The following is a 19,538-nucleotide window of genomic DNA, read 5'->3' on the forward strand; positions in this document are numbered from 1 at the left end:
AAAAAAAAAAAAAAAAAAAAAAAAAAAAAAAAAAAAAAAAAAAAAAACCATAATGCTGAGTTTTTGCATTCTTAAAAAGGATTGTGCGTTAGGACCATGTTGAGTAAATCTTTCACCTCCCTAGAAAAAGCAAGGTATCATCTACAAGTGTTGAGAATTTTTATCCAAAAGCTATAAGCATATACATTGCATAAACAGATAAATGTCTCGCTTGCATAAAGGGTACCGATTGGGAAATAGAGTCATAAGAGATTCTTTTTTTCTTTTTTTGTAGGTTTTCATTTATGCCTAATGGCTTTGTGTACAATTTTCCGTTGGGAAAACTTCATCTTTTTTTGGTTGATTTCATTTCAATATTGTCTTGCTAGTGTGGGGTTTATGAAATTTGACTTTTCCCCCATATCCATCATCAAGAGTCCGTCAGCACTAAGAAGTCATTTCGATGAGTCTACCTCTTGGGATAGCACTATTGGGGCAAGGTCAAGGCTTATTTCAACTCACTCTAATGCTTCGTTATCTTTTAGAATCCTACCAAGTTGTAGGTCTCAAAATTTGTTGTCACCTTTCCATAGTTCTTTAATTGTAACCGCCTTGCAAGTGAGAATCTGTACAAAAGAGGATACTGCAATGACAGCGTGGTGTTGTCGATTTAAGGGTTAGTCCAAAAATATGTATTTCCTTCATCATCCACCCTATGGCAAATCAGTTGGTGATGAATTTTTGGTGCTTTTTTTATAAACTTCCATTGTTCCTTTGCCGAAGGAAGGGAATCAATTTGTACACGAAGTAGGAGAATATTCCGTTGTTATAAGATTCCTCCACAAGGTGGTGCCTTCATGGAAATACATCCATATCCATTTGGTGAGGAGGCCTCTATTTTTCTCCTTCATCGAACATAGACCAAAACCTCCCTTGTTTGTTTGCTGCCATGAAGTGATGGAAAAATCCGTAGTTTATATCACCCTCCCCAAGCCATCTTTGTTTACATTTTTGTCTGCAAGATTGTTCTTCCTTTTCTGCCAATGGTATGAGTTCGACTTTCATGAGCTTCTTGTGTGTGTATTGAGCTAGTGTAATAGGGTCGGTTTCCTCCATTTGGTCAAGAAGAGCTTTTGTAAGGATCTGGTTTCTTTTTCTAGAAATACAATGAAGACCTTATTGTTCATTTCTCGATGAATTCTTTGAGCCCTTCGAGTTTGTTAAAGAATTCGTGCTCATACACCCACGAAGGGGCGGGTTCTTCCACCGGTATTCAACCATGGGCACAAAATCAGTCTGCTCTAACCACATATCAAAATGGAAGGGCGAAGGGCCTCATTTGAATCAACCCATAGAAAGCACAATGGAAAAATGATCTAATGTCGGTCTGTTAAGTCATTGGACTCTTACATTACTAAACTTTCCTAGGAGACCTAACCAAAAACTTGTCAATGAATGCCAGGGTGGACGGGGATCTGTTATCCAACCAAGAATAAAGACCATACTAAGTGGAAGATATATGAGATCAGCTTCTCTTATGAAATAATTGAAAAGTCTCAATCCCCTTATAACTCTTCCACTAAATTCTTCATGTGCCCATCGACAGGTATTGAAGTCACTGGCCAACGTTCAACTTTTGGGCAAAAGCAAGAAAGGTCCTACAATTCCTACCAAAAGACAGGTGCTTCTTGGTATCTGCAGGGATCATAGATCCTATGGCCCCTGATCCATAACTGTAACCGTCAGCCAATGAAACATGTGTGGTTAGAGTGTACAGACATTTGGCGACTTTGGAGATGATCAAAGTTGGATTATTCCACATCATTAAGACCCCCTTGATGTTTGGAAGTATCCAAAGATGTCCTACCTATATGTCTAGCACACCAAAGGAATTTAACAATCCAACGGTTGACAAAATTCAATTTTGTTTCTTGAAGAATGATCATTGTAGGGTTGAATTTGAGGAGGAGGGTCTTGATGAGGACTCTCCTGCCAGTCTCCCAAGCCTTTAACATTTCAAGAGATGATAATGAAAAAAATAGTCCGGGTCACTCGATTGAGTCATGTTGGATTTATCATAATTGACGCTCGAGAGGAGGCCCACAATCTCTATAGTCAATTTGGCTCTGTTTCTTGACTGTAGTGGGCCTTTTCTTTGTTGGAATGGCCATTAAGTTCATGCCGTGTTCTTTTAGGCATGGTGCCAGAATTTAGATGGTTGCTATTGTTGTGAGTTTCACTGAGATCAGAAGACTTCTTATGCCTCTGTTTCGCTCTATTTTTCTAGAAGAACAGTGTCAAGCTCTGTATTTAAGAGGATAATCTCTGGCGGTGGGAGAGAATGATTGGATAATCCCGCAATATGAGATTGAGGGGAGTGGAATGGGGAAGAGGACTAGAGGCGTACTCCTCGTTGGAGTCTAGGTGAGGCCAAGGGTGGAAAATTTTGTTCCTCGGACTAGGAATGTTTTTGAGTTTTTAATGGTGATGATGTCACAACTTGTGGATTGGGAAAGAAAGAGGTAATAAATCGTATGTTAAGATGGGTGGTTGTGAAGATCGAATAGTGAGGTGGTGAGGTGAACAGAACAACACACTGAATATTAATTAAAGAATTGGACACTCACTGATTTCCACCAGCTTTTTCTGCAATTGGCCTTTCTGAAATAGTAGTCTCTCTTCTTCTTGTACAACCTTTCGTGATGCTTCAAAAGCTCGACTATTTTCCTTTGCACTAGAAAATAGTTGTTCTTCTTCTTCCTGGTCAAAACCAGACATTTTTTAAGGATTCATGTTTTTTAGTACCAACTGCAACTAACCATTCATGAAATATGAGATTGTACCTCAATATTAACTCCACTGACTACAGTGACATCGTTAAGTTGTTCGATGCTTTGATCCGAAAATGCCCCAGATAGTTTTTGCTTCTTACTGTTGGGTACACGTCAATTGTATTTGAAAAGATCGATGTTAATTGTGAATAATGACCCATTTATTTTTAAATATTCCAAAACAATTTTCACTTCCTGGATTTAAGACGAGAAAAAGTAGATTCACCTTGGTAGGGGTGGTGAAGAGCCAAGTGTTTCAAGGGGCTTCTTCTGGCCAACGACTACTTTTATTTGAGGTGCCCTGTTTTGCATTCCAGGAGTAGCTGCAGAAGGCACCTGAGAGCATAACTGCAAAATAAAATAAAAAAGATTTAATTAGTCTGCAAACAGCTGATATATCAGAAGAGCAAGCCAGGAGCATAAGATTGAGCGATGTACATTCTTCACGAAGATATATAAAGACAAAGCAGAGCAGGTACATATTCAACCATTTAATACATATATTAACTTAAATAATTTATTGCAACAGAGAAGATTATGCTAGGAAATGGATGAACCAGGTATAAAGAAAGTTATAACATGGAAAATGAAATATTAGGACAGAGATTCAAAAAGGGATAAGATTACTGCCTGACATAAGAAATATACAGTCGAACATAAGCATGCAATTTTGACTTTTACAATAACTAAATGTAGGACCAACGTACAATCTAGCAATGCATACCACAGCATTAGAGTCATGTAGAGAACTGGCATCAGAAGAAATGAAATTTGCCGCGTTGGAAGATGTTGGAGGCATAACATTGTTTATAGGAAAACCCATTTTAGAAGTTTGTTTTGCAAGAGCGTCCTTCCCAATTCCAGGGGTTGTTTTAACGTGTTCAACCTGCATGCTAGAAACAGAAGACAATCCCTGCAAATTTGAAAGTTGGGGTTTGTTCTGCTCAGAAACCTGACCAGAAGACTGTTGTTTAATGTAACTCATCGATGACAAAGGGCCTGTATTCTGCTCTTTACTTATTGAGGATTTCCAAGAAACTTGCTGTGCAGTTAAGTTGTTGTGCAAGTGTGGAACATTTCCACCCTGCACTCGCTTGAAATCATTTATGGTAACTTGCCTGCCAAGACTAGGAGCCTGCTGGGGAATTTGCTTCACGTGACCCTCATGAGTTTGGGGTTTAGAAGACAATGAAGAGGCATTTATGCTAGACCCAGTATACGGGTGGTAATTACCACTGTTTCCATACATGGAAAACGATTTCTGTTGTAAGTGTAGCTTCTGCTTCTCGAGTCCTGAAACAGGAACTGAGGAGCGTTTCCTTTCCTGAATGGTGCCTGAACTAGATGAAGTCCATTGATTTACACCATCAGATCGCTGTTCGACTTCTCGTAAAGATTTTGTGTTCTTGTCTTTGGCAGGGTACCATGAACTACTCTGCCCTTGGGATGCTGAAGAAGGTATGTACGATTGAACTGCAGGAGAATTCATGCCTTTCTGATGAAGTTGTGCAAATGGTCGTGAATCAGAGAAATTTGGTGCACCGGGACCCATAGATGGCATTCTAGGAGAAGGTTGCCTTACTGAAGGTGGAGGCTGTAAATGAAAAGGTTTAAGACAGGAACCTGAGGAAGGTAACAAAACTCACGGACAGACTCTGATTTAAAGTAATCAATATATACATAATAAAGCCCTCATGACAATAAATCAAGTTAGTGCTGACCTGAGATTGTACTTGACTAACTGCTAATCTAAGCATCTGATTGCCCACAACACTCCTGATGCACCGGACAAAATCATCTTTGTTCATTTCATTCCTCTAAAATACAAGTTACAATTATATGAGACAGCCAATACAACAAAGAATTATCCAACCATTTTTTAAGATATGTCAGAATTTAAAAAGATAGAAAAGAGAAAGGCACCATCACACGAACAAGACCCCATGTATAGAGTATATTCTGAGGGTACGTACCAATAGATTCACATATTGAACGATGCATTTATAAAGAGTTGACTTAAAACCTGCATACTACGAAGGAATATGAAATGACACAGATCAATGTGGTAAATAAGAACCCTACTACTTCTCCAGTTAGTCCTTCGCTTAGGGCGGATTCTTAACATCTAACTTAAATTTTACATGTGATGTGACAATTATAAGCAATAACAGAATGTCCTCTACTCGTGTACTTACTTTCAATTTGTTGAATAAACTCTGAAGTTGCATGCCTCTGTCTTTATCAAGCTGAGGCATCAATACAGGCATCAACGAGGCAAAAGGTACCTGTTTGCTACGATTTAATGAGTTATTTGCCTGTTCCGAGACCATTGCCTCCTGATTACTCATCTTTTGTAACTTCAAGTATTGAGATTCATTGTCCGGGTACTGCATTCTGTTTGAGTAATTCATGAGGATTGGAACTTGTTCAGCAACTTGCAGTTCTTCTGTTTGAGAAAAGTGAGCAGAAACTTGTTCTGCCTCCACTTGTTCACGATCTGCATGGGGTTGGTTCTTTGAAGCTCGGAGGGGGGCAGCATTGTGTTGCTGCTGATTTTCAGGTACTGATGTACATCGCTCTGGTTCCATCAGAGATGAACGTTGTTCTTGCTTCAAACGAAAATTTTTATCTAGTTGGACATGAGATTCGGTATTTTTATTTTGACTAGAAGCTTGTAGCAAGAGGCCAGAAGAACCATTGTTCCCTCCAGAGAAGGCTACATATTTAGTCACAGATATCAGATCAATTTCAATATGAACACCCAAAGCCACTCAATGGAAAGTTTTATGCTTGGGTTCAAACACATTTTTTTATTACATCATTTACTGGGAAAAAAAGTGCAGTTTGAGCAAATATATGACAGCCAGTATAAGATTGGAGGAATTGAAAAGCCAGAAGAAAGCTCATTATAAGAAAATGCGTGAAAAAAAGCGGGAACCTAAAATTGCAACATTTCAAAATCAATGGTAAACTGTGAAATCTTCCCAAAAGTTTCCACCAAAACAATACTAAAGCGGCCATTTTCTCGCTGATTTGATATCCAACTCATTAGAACCAAGACATGAATCATTTTAACTTGAGAAATAGCAATTTATTCACTTAAATTTATATACCACAGGAAAGGCATTATACGTGTATTTAACAAGAAACAATTGGATATCCAGGTAAAACAAAATTTGAACCTCCAAATAATTAAAATCATAGAAAATTTCTTTCATGGACAGCACATTTCCGCAAATGCACATTTTGATATGGTCTCTACGAGTCTTAGCCTCTCTTGTTATTTATTCTGACCAAGATCTACGTACAAAAGTTCAACTTCTAAGTTTAGGCTGAAGTATACCTGTATCTGATGCATTAGTCTGGGAAACGGTCGGAACATCACCTTCTATCTCTCTATTCGAGGCAGCCTGAAAAGCCGCCACAGCTGCACCTGAATGCATTGTTTCATCCTGTTCATAGCCAAATGTCCAATATGATAAAGATTTACAAATGTTATCCCCTCAATCCTAGGATAAACGTTTACACACAAGCAATAAAAGATACAAAACCTCGTCATCTTCCAGAAGCTTCATAATATAGGGGTCCATAACAAGCTATATGTGCAATCAACCGGGGTCACTTCATCTTGCTAGCAGGAAATCCAACAATATAACTTCTAAAAATTGCTTAGAAGATACTGCTTTGAAAAGAGCCTTACACAACAACAAATCTACTTTCTCTGAGGAAGAAAGACAAGATTAAACAAATTAGGATGATACTAAAAACGAAACCTAGTTATTTCTATTCATCCCATTGCCATTAGATAGAAAACCAAGTTAGCTAGCTTGATCTGGTTTATATAATTACAATTGAATTTCCAGTTGATTAGCAACATTTGCAGTTTAACATAATACAAGTTTAGATACCCTGAGTTTATACCATCACAAGAAGAGTGCTCAATTTAATCCCGTGATGCCTAAAGAAGAAAATTGCTAGGAATCTTAGTAGAGTAATATTAGGAACATCAAAAAGCCAAGTCATTAGTTAAGGAGTTCGTCAATAGAATGATAAATAGAGTATGTTGGAGGCTTTCGGCAAGCGAATTTGAACGGAGAGAATTCAACCACTTGAATGCTTAGCCCTTATATTATTCTTCGGATTCTTGGTATGCTATTTCTTCCATGAAGCAGTAATATATTTCCAATTCCTCTCCAACTTTTTTCTGAGTTACCATTTCCAATTCAGGTTATTACTATCAAATTGGTAATAAAGCGTGCCAGTCCTTGAGAATGGATTCAGAATCTAGAAACACATCGCTGGAATAGTGCAATATGCGAAGGAATTCTTCAGATATTTAACATCAATCAAGTTGAATAAAACAGAAGCAATGACAGCTTCACAAAAGATTGAAAGCAGCTAGAAGAAACCTGTATTCTTCAAGAAAAGAAACTCCAATTGGAGAAGTGAAGTGTAATCACTGCTCTTCAAGAAGACAACCAAATCAGCTAAGTGAAACACAGATGAGATAGAAGGACGAAAGTGAAAGAAAATAAAGTGATTCACAATGGTAAAAAGAAGAAACACGCTGAAGAACAACAGCAAGATTTGAAGGGAAACAAGAGAAAAGGAGAAATAATCAATCGATGATCAAACAACTAAACGCAAAGAAGAAGAAAAAGAACCAGAATTCCGCATAGCAAAATTCAAAACCTGCCATAATCTAGAGCGAGTCCAGAGAAAACAAGCAATAGGAATACATGGCTGACATGAATATTACGAATCAAAATCGAACGGCCTGGAAGAAAAAGAGTTGAATCTTCAGAAGAAATGGAGATACCAGCGGCGCAGGGAGAGAAAGATCCGAGACGATTCCCCGTGTTTGCAGAAATGGAACCACCATTGCAGTTTGCAGAAGAAGAAGAGCTTCTCGCGCCAAATTTCTCCACTCTTAAAAAATGATATCTTAATAAATTTAATAATATTATTTTAGGAAAAAATATATATAATATAATATTTAACTTAATTTCTAAATATTTAAAGATTAATCAATAAAAAAAAATTTGTATTTTATAAAACCTTTAAATTTTCAAAAAAAAAAAAAAATAATAATAATAATATCTCTACATTTAATTTTAGAAAACTACTAAATTTGTTTCAAAATACTCTTTAGTCAAAGAGCTTTAATTTTATTAAAAAATTTAAAAAAATACTTTTATGGTTAATCCTCTGTTAAAAAAATACTCGTGAAAATTTAAAAGTTCAAAAAAAAATTATTATCGTTCATGTTGAGGAGAACAAAACATCATTTATAAGAGTGTGAAACCTTCCGATGCATTTTAAAACCTTGAGAAGAAGCTCGAAAGGGAAAGCCCAAAGATGACAATATCCGCTAGCGGTGGATCTAGGCTGTTATAAATGGTATTAGAGCCAGACACCGGACGATGTGCCAGCCTTTTCGCTGTTCCCCGAAATAGGATAGACACGAGGCAGTGTGCCAGTAAGGACGCTGGGCCTCGAAGAGGGTGAATTTGGTAGCGGTCCCACATTAAATGTGGTGGATTGTGATATCCAACATTGGTTGGGCATTGTGATATCTCACATTGGTCGGAGATAATAACAAAACACCATTTATAAGTGCGTGGAAACATTCCCCTATCAGACGCGTTTTAAAGCAAGCCTTGAGTGGAAGCCCGAAAGGGAAAGTCCAAAGAGGACAATATATGCTGGCGGTGGATCTGGGCTGTTACAATTATGGATAGAATTGATATTAACTTCAAAAAAAAAATAAATTATTACTATTATTTTCATTAACATATTCAGTTTTCTCAATATTCATACCAACGTCGACAAGTTCAAGATATTTTTCTTACTATATATGTAAGTGAAACATGAGTATAACTCAACTAGCTAAGATATATATCTTCGACCAAAATGTCCAACAAAAGTATAGATTTTTATGGCAACATCAAGCCAACAAGTAAGAACTTTATTGATTGATATTCTAAATGTTTCCTAGCAATGATAACACGCGAGAATCCGATTAATTTACCAAGCATTACAACTCAGACGTCGTCGTACAGTTAACGACTCAAGGAATGAAGATGGTGATGAAGAAGAAGACAAAGACAACGACGACGACGACGACGACATAGAATCCCGAGACGACGCCATGAACTCACAATCAGAGCAACTTATCATGGTGACCAAAACGATCTTCATTACTATAGTCAATAGTTCTTGTTCGGGCACCTCTCGTTTATTGATTGATATTCTAAATGTTTCCTAGCAATGGTAACACGCGAGAATCCGATTAATTTACCAAGCATTACAACTCAGACCTCGTCGTACAGTTAACGACTCAAGGAACGAAGATGGTGATGAAGAAGAAGACAAAGACAACGACGACGACGACGACGACATAGAATCCCGAGACGACGCCATGAACTCACAATCAGAGCTAAGAAACGAAAACGTTTCCAACTTATCATGGTGACCAAAACGATCTTCATTACTATAGTCAATAGTTCTTGTTCGGGCACCTCTCGTTTATTGATTGATATTCTAAATGTTTCCTAGCAATGGTAACACGCCAGAATTCGATTAATTTGCCAAGCATTACAACTCAGACGTCGACGTACAGTTAACGACTCGAAGAACGACGATGATGATGAAGAAGAAGACAAAGACAACGACGGCGATGACGACATAGAATTCCGAGACGATGTCATGAACTCACAATCAGAGCTAAGAAATGAAAACGTCTCCAACTTATCAAGGTGACCAAAACGATCTTCATTACTAGTAGTCAATAGTTCTTGCTCGGGCACCTCTCCTTTATTGATTGATATTCTAAATGTTTTCTAGCAATGGTAACAAGCTAGAATCCGGTTAATTTGCCAAGCATTACAACTCAGACGTCGACGTACAGTTAACGACTCGAAGAATGACGATGGTGATGAAGAAGAAGACAAAGACAACGACGGCGACGACAACATAGAATTCCGAGACGATGTCATGAACTCACAATCAGAGCTAAGAAACGAAAACGTCTCCAACTTATCAGGGTTACCAAAACGATCTTCATTACTATAGTCAATAGTTCTAGCTCGGGCATCTCTCTTACCATTCTTCTTGCTTCTCCTCCAAAACCGAAGCCTTATCAGGGGTCGAGGTCGGGTTTTCGGTTGTTCGATGCACGGTTTCGGTAACCCGAGACTGAGAACCGCCGGGGGAGGGGTGAGGGGCGGAAGCATGTCTTGAGGGGGTGGATCTTTGGGAGTTCCTGGCTGTGTTTCCCATTTGAAAGGGACACCTTCAGGTGTTCCACAATAGTAAATGCTGCGAGAAGAGCAACCAATTGAAGATGTTCTTGATATCACTTTGTTCTTCACATCCCAATGAAAAGTTGTATCCATTTTCTCTTCTTTTCCCAAGAAAATGAACAGAATTTGATTGAATTTGTGTGGGGATTTGGTTTGTTTTATGGGAATTTGAGTTGTTTTTTAATTTTTTTTGTGAGATCGGATTGTTCTTGGTGTTATTTATATAGAGAAATGTGAATTCAATTGGAAGAGGCTAATTTTAAGGATTTTGGTGAAGTTTCGAGGCACATGATCATGTTCTTATGATGATTAATTTGTAAGTTATTAACATGTGTAAAGTTTAGTTTCTTCTGAATTTTCTCTTTTCGAATTTTAATTTCGACCCTAAAAATAAAATTTGACGTTTGACTTTTGTGATCACGTTTCTCGAGAAATCAATCATCTAAGGCTATAATTTTATATCATTTAGAAAAAATACGGTAATCAATTTATAGTTCAGAAGTTGTATCAATTTATACCCTACATTGAATTTCGTCGGACAAACGTTAGTTCACACGTGAAAATTTATAACATTATCAACGAAACCCATAAACTGTCATGAGTCAATAAATTTAGGCTCTCAGTTTGAGAATCGTTCATGCATTAATTATCATGCTCAACCCTGAATGGGCGGTGGAAACTACCAAGGTGAAGTACGATAGGGGCATAGGAAATTTTTGGTGGAGCGGTGAAATATAGAGATCGAAAAGAACACCAACAGCGAAAGCACTCTGCTGAGTCGACACTGAGAGACGAAAGCTAAGGAAGTGAATGAAATTAGATACCCCAGTAGTCCTAGCTATAAACAATAGATACTAGAACCTAAATTTGAAAATCATCTCAAATACCTTGAACTTAAAAAAAATTAAAATAAAAAATAAAAAATATTATTATTAAAAAATCTAGAACCTAAATTTGTAAACTTAAAATATCTTTAAACTTTCAGATGTTTAAAAAAAAAAAATACCCATAGTTTCAAAAATATCCTTACCGTTGTACTATATTTATAAAATAGATATAAAATTTTAAAAGTACTATTAACATTTTTTACCTTTATAAAAACAAATTTCATCATCAACATATGGACAAAAACCGTTTATTGACACCTCATATTATATCCAAACTTTTTAATGTTACTTTTGAAAATTAATAAGTATTTTTTAAAGATAGAATTAATAGGAAAAATAGATATGAATTAAAAAAAAAAAATTAGGGGTGTTTTAGAAGATTTCAAAAAATATATTTAAGGATATTAATCAAACTTTTAAAAACTCAAAAATATATTATTGAAACGCTCCAAAAAAGTTAACTGTTCCATGCAACGGTAATAATATTTTTTGAACTTTTATTAAGTTTAAGAATATTATTGAAACCTTGGAAAGTTTAAGGATATTTTTATTAATTTAACCTTGTCTTATATTAAATTCCTGAATAATATTAGCTTGCAATGACTCAAATACTTCCCACCTAAAATTGGATATTAATTAACTTTGATAGTGTTAGCATTTTCAATCTATATTTGCATGGTAAGTATCTTAATAAAAACAAAATAACCTTAATTTGTAATATAAAAATCTAGATTTCATAAGCATAAACTAAACTTATAAACCAAATACTATTTATATATTAACGTTTTTCCTTACGCAAAGGCTCAAAATAAGGTCGAGTCGGTCACCAAAGAGGAAATTTTTAATGGTTGACCTTCATGGGTTGACTTTCAAATGTTTGAAACTTGATTAGGTTAACTAAGAGATGTAAGAATCAAGAATTTAAAAAAGCCAAAAGGAGAGTGGAGAAGAAATGACCTAAAACCAAAGCAATCCATACTTTTTCATATTATATTGGGGACCCTTCTTCTCCTAGTTAAACCATAAAGCTTCAAATGTCTGTCTAAATGCATCCGTTTTCCATTTCCTTCCCGAGGCCTTGAACAAAATCAATATGCATTAAAATCAAATATAAAAATAATACATTCTAAATCAATACTTATGTTTTTTTTTAAAAAAAAAAAAAAATCGTGATGTTTTTTAATATTTATATTTAGAAAAGGAAATAAAAGTATATTAATTACTTGGGTTTTAGGAACTTTATCAAACTCTAAATTTCTGTACCTTAAATATTCTATTTCTATTATAATGAAAATCTGAGTTCATATTCAAAACCCAAAATTTGATCCATTTAATAAGGATAGGCTGGCATCTACCTATAAGGTAAATGAAAAAAAAAAGACACCATCATCCAATTATTGCTAAATAATCTATGGAAAATGGGTAACATACAGACAGAAAAATAATAATAATAATAATAATAAATAAAAAATAAAAAATAAAAAACATAAAACAAAAAACAAAAAACAAACCCATTTTTAAAAATTAAGCTTATAAGCGAATTTCTTTGTTTTATTATTTATTTTCAAGTGTTTTAAAATTCAAACAAAGTTCTGAAATTTTAAAAAATAGTTTAGAATTTGAAATTCAAATATTTTTTTTTCATAAAGATGAAAACCAATGTAAAGAGATAGGTGAAAAAAAAAAACACAAATTTTAAAAATAAAAAATCAAATGATCATCAAACCAAACTTAAACAATGGAACAAAATAAACTCAAATCAGAGAACGGGACAATAAACCGAGAAACCGAGAAACCGAGCCCTCGATTGGGGCTCAAATGCCAAGTATTATTGGCAGCTAATCTAATGCTCTAAGCACCCATGGTTATGTTAGTTGTTCATCCCCATTTCTAAGCATCCTATACAAGTAACAAGGCTGTTCTAAAAGGCTCACTTCTATGGTTTGTCCTATAAAATTTAGGAAATGGATGAAGCAAAAACAAAAAATAATTTAGATGAAAATCGTGAGGAAGTCGGGAGCATTAATAATTTAAAAGGGGGAAGCTACATACTAATTACACTAGTAATTAAGGTTAGAGCTATATATGACTTTACTGAGTGTATCAATGAAACAAGTAGAAGAGGTTAAGAATTGTTATTCAGTAAGACAGCTCTTACTCGTTTGCTTGTCCCTGCGGCCACTCAACTCTACAAATACTCTATAGCCGCTGAGCTTGTTTGTTTCCTACTCCCTGCATGTGTGACCAGAAAGAAAGAGACCAGTTATGGAAGCAAAAGCGAAGGTTAAAAAATGTGAGAGGTTTAAAGGGCCAATAGAAATACAGACGAGTGCGGAGAAGACATCGACTATAAGATGTACGTACTAGTAAACGGTTGAAACAATGAGAACTATGGCATCAACTATGTTCGGGGAATTTGAATCTCATCAGGTAACAGGCATTCCCACATCTTGTGATAACTATACGACGCTATTGATATCGAAATAATTTCAGTTCATTCACAAAGCACATTTGCTGACTATGCATAGACACGTAACTTGTCGCTGTAGCTAAATCATCTATCATCTCAATTAATCTCATGGGAACGGTATGATGTTTACCACAATTGGTTGCCAAAAAAAACTGACAAGATATTAAAATTTAGGTAGATATTGAACTCGTTCTCTCTACTCCATCTTGAGCCCCAAAATCAACTCTCGTCCACTTGATTCCTCCTACCCACAGAAATCAAGGCCACAACTTTTTTTTTTTTTCCCCTCTTTGAGGCAAATCAAAAGGATCTCTCACATTCTTCTTCAACCATCATACACCAAACATAATTTCTTGCAATAAATCTTTAAACATTCTCTCTTAGAAATGAAGTAGGCTAAGTTGCCACCTCTATCCCACACTTCTATCACCGATTAAGTCAAGAAACGGAATGAATAAATCCATTGAAAATGAATCATGCAGCTTGGAGAGAGGATTAGTGCTGACACATGAACCGAACTTCGGCTTACCAAACTACGTGCTTGTTTAGAATGACTTTCTAACTGCACTAATCTTTTTCTCTCCACTTAAAACACTTTTTTAAGCACTTAAAAAGTCCTTCCAAACAGGCCCTATATCTCAAATATCACTAAAAACTGAAGATGGCGCCAATGCACGATGTATAGTCATAGAATTTAATGCAAATATGGAAGATGAGGGGTCAAGAGGCTTTCAGTCCAGGGTAACACATTCCCTTTAAGACTGGCTGCTGAGGCTTTCAGTCCAGGGTAACACATTCCCTTTAAGACTGGCTGCTGAGGCTATCAATGATATGTATGGGTTCGAAGATTATGTGGATAAATGCTCTCACTTTGTGAAAGCCGTGACTTAGGATTGGGAAGAAGGTTCTAGGTTGTAGAACGGTAGAAGTGGAAAAATAAAAAGTCAAGGTCCAACAAAAATATTTATACGCACTCACAATAAAAGCCCCAAGGTAGGGTTCATTTTACACCTTTTTCTATCGTGCAGCTTTGCCACAAGACTTCCCAAAACTTGTTTTCCATTTTTGTATGGGAAATGGCAAGGGCGAATGGTAGATTTGTTAATGTTTGTAACTAACAAACATACTTTTAGAAACAAGGCAATGGTAAAGTATTACCATAAAATATATGTTAAGAGAGAACTAATAGAATTATCAAATGGGATGATATATGATTTAAGATTTTGTGGGAGATCAGTTTTCTATACTTCTTGGAACCCTATACAAGTGTTTTTTTATAACTATAATCTCTTATCTATTAGTACCAAATGAAGGCATCTATTGAAACTCTTTTGATCTTTTGCATGAACAGCTCATTTGATAAATGAAATGGTACCCCGTTTTCTTAAAAAATATATATGCACACAATAAAATCAAATACTAGTTGCGATTTAAATTTGAAGAAAGAACCACGAAAATTTTGTTTGGTTGACAAGAATCTGAATGATACCTCAGTGGGGGATGAAATGAGGGATTCTCTGCCAGAATCAAAAGGGCCATTGAGACTCCTGCAAAAGTGTGTTGGTGGTACATCAATTTAAGTCCAAACTACATTAAGATGTACGAAGAAATATATGAATACCTTGGCCTCTCAGACTTGGCAAGATGTTTAGACATAATTGATGCCTGAAATAAAAGCCAATTTGTACAGCTAGTGAGTAATAAAAACTTTAGCTTCTCCAAAAAGGATATGAATATTTTGGTTTGATAAGATGGATGAAGGAAAAGTATATGGCATAGCACAAATTAGGCAGAAGAAAGAAAGTCCAAACATTATCTTTAAGGCCTAAATATTCAGAGAAAATTGCAGTCTAAATGCTAGTGTAAAAGAATCTCTTCTATTTCCAGACGAGCAGCAGCTTTACAAGCACACCAAATGCAGGGCAATCACAAATTGCACTGATTTGGATAATGTGAATGCTTTTCACGCTACACGAACAGTAAAAAGTAAAGAGGCAAGGCCTCAAAATATTCAAATCACAAAATCTTATCATTTAAGATCTAAGTCATTCAATATTTCCTTTTTTAGAGGATAAATTACCACATTTAAATTATGTGTCAGATGTCTTAATTCCCTATCCCCTTCATCTGGAAATTTTAGTTCAAATCTTTCGCTCCGGGGTGAAAGATGCCTCTTCTTTTCATTTATTACGGTTCTTTTTTCACGAGTATTGTAATTGGAATAGTCTTGGTACTTCAAAAAAATTGATTTCTTTTTTTCTTTCAAAAAGAAATCAAAGATTAGTCGTGTTCCTATGCAATTATTATGTATGTGAACACGAATCCATTTTCCTTTTTCTACGTAACCAATCTTCTCATATACGATTAACTTCTTGTAGGGACCCTTTTGAATGAATATATTTCTATAATGTCGTAAAAACATTAACAGATATACAAAGTCTAAAAATCTTTTCTTTTCTTTTCTTTTTTTCTCTTGAGAAACATACGAGTTAGGCGCATACAAATTCTAATTTGCTGAGAAATAAAAATAGAGTACCTGCTCCTGGATTATGCTCCTTGCCTCTACAAGTTGTGCTTCTAACTCAAGTTCCCTCTCGGTAGCTTCAGAAGTAACTTCAGATTCTTTCTGAGCATCATGCAGCTGACCCATCCGCTCCTTCAAATTTCAAAATACTATTACTAACAAGCATTCATCTGTCTAGAAGAAAGTGATGTAGAAAGAAAAATAAATCACCTTTATAGAAGCCATCTTATTTCGAAGGTTCTCTTCAATTTTATCTCTTGCCATATGAAAGGGAAGGTCAAATACATCCTGCAATGAAACAATAAAAGTCTTATTACCAATGCACCAATCAAGTGCCCACATGAGCATAGTTCAGCCCATACCGTCCTCCCACCAAATGGAGACTGTGCACCTTCACTTTCAACTCTTTCATTAACTGTAAGGGGCTGCTTAGGTAGTCCATTTGGAGCATTTAGGAAATCCCGCATATCGACCTGCAAATCAATGCACAAGATAAACTGAACTCCCATTGGCTTATATGTCAAAAGTACATATGGAAGACACAAAAGCATAACTCAAAAAAACATACCCAAAAAAAAAACAGAATATATGAGTGTAACCAACTAAAAAGATGTATGTTACGAATTCAAGAAATAAGGAACATGCAATTATTAATAAAAGGGAGAATGAAACGAACTAGTAGAAGTATTCTAGAAATCAATTAAAATAAGTAGTGTACACAAACTGCGATCATTTGTCATTTTTCTTCTTTCTATTTTGAAGAGATACCAAGTTCTCATAAATGAAGGAATACAAAAAACAAAAGATTCATGAGCATTCAAAATACAGACTACACCAAACGAGCCAAGCAACTAGCCATACAAAAAAGGAATCCAATCCCAAATAATAAGACCAAACAAGTAATTACAAAAATCCTCGGAGACTTGCACCCAAACAGAAGGGTTAAGCCTCACTAGCGACCAAATCACCTCCCAAGCCAAAGACCCCAAAGGGTAGCAAAGAAACCAGTCTGCTACAAACCCAACCCATAGCATGAAATGGTGATGTAAGAGAGGGACTACATCATAAAACTGCACTCCCTGCTTCTGACAATGCTAACATCAAAAAGCTGGAAAAAACTATCCTAGCACCACTCCCGGTCCACCACTGCAGATCCAAAAAGGTCCACCACTCTTGTCTCACACAAACTTCTATCATAGTGATCCAAAAAGGTCAGATGTCCTATATATACCAATGAGGTTCAAAAGTACTAGACCAGCCATAACTTATATAAAAGATCAAAAGAACGACTGACAACCTCAGTATTATAAAAACCAGCATAACAAATTGTAGACGTAATTTGTGCCCTTATCTTATTGCATGCGCACCATTTCAAAATTTATAGGATAAGAATTTCAGTAAACTAATGGTACAAATAGTTATGAAATGGCTGCAAACCTGCATTGAACGCAACAATGCCTTTAAATCAGCATTCTCTGACATCAGTTCTTGATTTTTTACTTCATAAGCATCCACCTGAACGAGAAATATTTGTAAGAATATTAAAATCACTAAAATTCAAATCAAGCTCTTGTCCAAATCTTTTTAAAAGAAGAAGTTCACATACTATCTTTTTATAGAAATCATTATCAGTCTTCTTTCCATTCCAAGTTCCTCGTTGTCGTCCTTCTTTCTGCTCATATCATAAAAGCCATTGAGTGACTGGAATGATCCATTATCTCTACATCATTAATAAATAATTAAAATATACCTGTAGCAAATTCATTATCTCCATTCCTGATCTAGATTCTTTCTTTTTCTCCATTAAAACTTGGTTTAGCCTTTCCTGCAGACATACAACAGCTTCTCTTTGTAAATATTAATCTTCTCCAACAAAAATCAAGGACTGAAAAACATCACAGAGACTATCCCACCTGCAATTTGATATACTCTTTTTCTTTCTTCTTCATCTCATGTACTTGTTGAGTCCTTACTTGCTTTGGCCATATAAACAGAAAGTATATTTCCTCATCAATACTTATATTATCATATAAAAACCAGTATCTATCTCACAGTATCCAACTACCCTAACCTGATTGCCAATAACCATTCTTTGAAACTCATCCTTTTCCTGCTGTAGCTTTTCAATTTGGGCTTTAAAAGCAGCCTTCGCTTTGGCTTCCTAATGAGAAAGAATTTCCTTGTAAAATAAGAATAAGAAAGAGAAATTATATAATTCAAAGAAGTTCTGAGATTGTACTGTTCGCGTGATTGTGGCAATCTCCCTATCTTTAGCTTGTATTACTGAATCCAGCCTCTCAACTTTAGTCTCCAATCTTGATATGTCTGAAAGTAGTCTGCCACAAGAGATGTAAACAAATAGAAAGATAAGCTGATAACAGTATTTCAAGAGGTCATGAAGTGAATTAGAATAAGATATTCCATTTCATATGATGGACATAAAAAGTCGTCAAAATTTAGAATGAAGACAAGATAAAGATTAGATGCAAAGGTGTGGATATCCTCTGGGTGAAAATATTGAATAATAAGGAGCTAACCACTTCAAATGATTTATAACTACATAAACAGAAAGCTTTCTAGACCATTTCAAATGACTTGATAAAGTAAGGAATGTGTTGACTGTATGAGATTATTGTCTTTTTATTTTCTCTTCTAGGGTTTTGGTATGTAAATCTTTCAGTAATTGTGAGCTATCTCTGAAATGTACCAATTGGAGGAATCTTTTATTAACTCTTTTGGTTTCGTAAGTTGATGCTAGTTCCACTTCATTTATCAATTAAAATTTTTCCTATTAAAGCAAAAGTGCTACCAAACAGAGCATCTTTTGATGAATTTCGCAGAGACATATCAATATATTCATTAATTGAAGCGCTTGGCGATGTCAGACGCTATACCGATTCTGCAAAATGTCATTACCTTTGTCTCTGTTCATTAGCAGATTCCCTAAACTCAATGTCACGCTGCCTCTGCTGAAGCAAGAAATATATACAATTGCACGTCCTCGCAATCGACACCTACAGATTTCAGTACGCATATTAACCGCAAAACAATAGCGCTAAACAAGCAAAAAAAAAAAAACTGGAAAAACAACGAAACCAGCTTATTGACTAAAAGGTCCAAAACAAACCGGATCATTCGAGAACAGGTCGAGTGAAGCCGGAAATCCAAATGTGATAAGCGTCTGGTTCAAATACTTTGAACAATGGTCCAAGTTAGTCACATCCGCAAACGTATGGTCACTAAAGCACACACAAAACCAAACATCAACAAATCTCGCCAAAACACTAGTCACATCAGCAAAAATCGTGAATTAGACCAAAAAAAATAAACAACACCGAGAACAATATGCACATATAAACAAGTTCCGCAATAAAAACGAAGTAAAAGCCCTAAAATGCAGAGGAAACTCACCCGACCGAGTAGATAGACTGCGGAGATTGCTGTAAAAGAAGAAGCAAAACACATAAAAAGCAGAAACAGAATTACAAAAAAAAAAAAAAAAAAAAAAAAAAAAAAAAAAAAAAAAAAAAAAAAAAAAAAAAA

General features: G+C 35.5%; 3 protein-coding genes across 4 annotated transcripts in view; all 3 read right to left on the reverse strand.

Moving 5' to 3' along the window:
* The window catches only part of LOC111444209 (transcription initiation factor TFIID subunit 4b-like), a 12,282-nt gene extending 4,568 nt beyond the window's left edge, over positions 1–7,714 (reverse strand). The window contains exons 1-9 of the mRNA XM_023082219.1: positions 7,630–7,714; positions 6,362–6,531; positions 6,154–6,262; positions 5,006–5,526; positions 4,532–4,627; positions 3,535–4,404; positions 3,037–3,158; positions 2,823–2,910; positions 2,607–2,739 (exon numbers count right to left, since the gene is read on the reverse strand). Of these exons, the coding sequence (XP_022937987.1) occupies positions 2,607–2,739; positions 2,823–2,910; positions 3,037–3,158; positions 3,535–4,404; positions 4,532–4,627; positions 5,006–5,526; positions 6,154–6,262; positions 6,362–6,400 (1,978 nt within the window). The 5' untranslated portion in view covers positions 6,401–6,531; positions 7,630–7,714. The remainder of the gene's footprint in view (positions 1–2,606; positions 2,740–2,822; positions 2,911–3,036; positions 3,159–3,534; positions 4,405–4,531; positions 4,628–5,005; positions 5,527–6,153; positions 6,263–6,361; positions 6,532–7,629) is intronic.
* Positions 7,715–8,837: 1,123 nt separating this feature from the next.
* Positions 8,838–10,255, reverse strand: LOC111444457 (putative protein TPRXL). The gene is made up of 4 exons (XM_023082553.1): positions 9,667–10,255; positions 9,431–9,582; positions 9,141–9,272; positions 8,838–9,074 (listed from the first exon to the last, which is right to left on the reverse strand). Exons 1-4 carry the CDS (start codon positions 10,205–10,207, stop codon positions 8,838–8,840), a joined length of 1,062 nt encoding a protein of 353 aa, XP_022938321.1. The 5' UTR covers positions 10,208–10,255.
* Positions 10,256–11,830: 1,575 nt separating this feature from the next.
* Positions 11,831–19,538, reverse strand: part of LOC111444363 (afadin- and alpha-actinin-binding protein) — an 8,291-nt gene continuing 583 nt past the window's right edge. Inside the window, exons 2-17 of one of the 2 annotated variants that reach the window (XM_023082449.1) lie at positions 19,407–19,435; positions 19,123–19,234; positions 18,912–19,009; positions 18,235–18,331; positions 18,067–18,156; positions 17,909–17,971; positions 17,746–17,820; positions 17,602–17,667; positions 17,433–17,510; positions 16,358–16,468; positions 16,206–16,283; positions 16,008–16,127; positions 15,093–15,136; positions 14,961–15,018; positions 13,160–13,233; positions 11,831–12,078 (exon numbers count right to left, since the gene is read on the reverse strand). In XM_023082449.1, the coding sequence (XP_022938217.1) occupies positions 13,201–13,233; positions 14,961–15,018; positions 15,093–15,136; positions 16,008–16,127; positions 16,206–16,283; positions 16,358–16,468; positions 17,433–17,510; positions 17,602–17,667; positions 17,746–17,820; positions 17,909–17,971; positions 18,067–18,156; positions 18,235–18,331; positions 18,912–19,009; positions 19,123–19,234; positions 19,407–19,435 (1,152 nt within the window). In that variant the 3' untranslated portion in view covers positions 11,831–12,078; positions 13,160–13,200. Of the gene's footprint in view, positions 12,079–12,966; positions 13,234–14,960; positions 15,019–15,092; positions 15,137–16,007; positions 16,128–16,205; positions 16,284–16,357; positions 16,469–17,432; positions 17,511–17,601; positions 17,668–17,745; positions 17,821–17,908; positions 17,972–18,066; positions 18,157–18,234; positions 18,332–18,911; positions 19,010–19,122; positions 19,235–19,406; positions 19,436–19,538 lie in introns of those variants that run through there. The other variant, XM_023082448.1, reaches the window with a different exon arrangement.

The sequence above is a fragment of the Cucurbita moschata genome, unplaced genomic scaffold (assembly GCF_002738365.1).
Source record: "Cucurbita moschata cultivar Rifu unplaced genomic scaffold, Cmos_1.0 Cmo_Scf00006, whole genome shotgun sequence".
NCBI classification, from domain to species: Eukaryota; Viridiplantae; Streptophyta; class Magnoliopsida; order Cucurbitales; family Cucurbitaceae; genus Cucurbita; species Cucurbita moschata.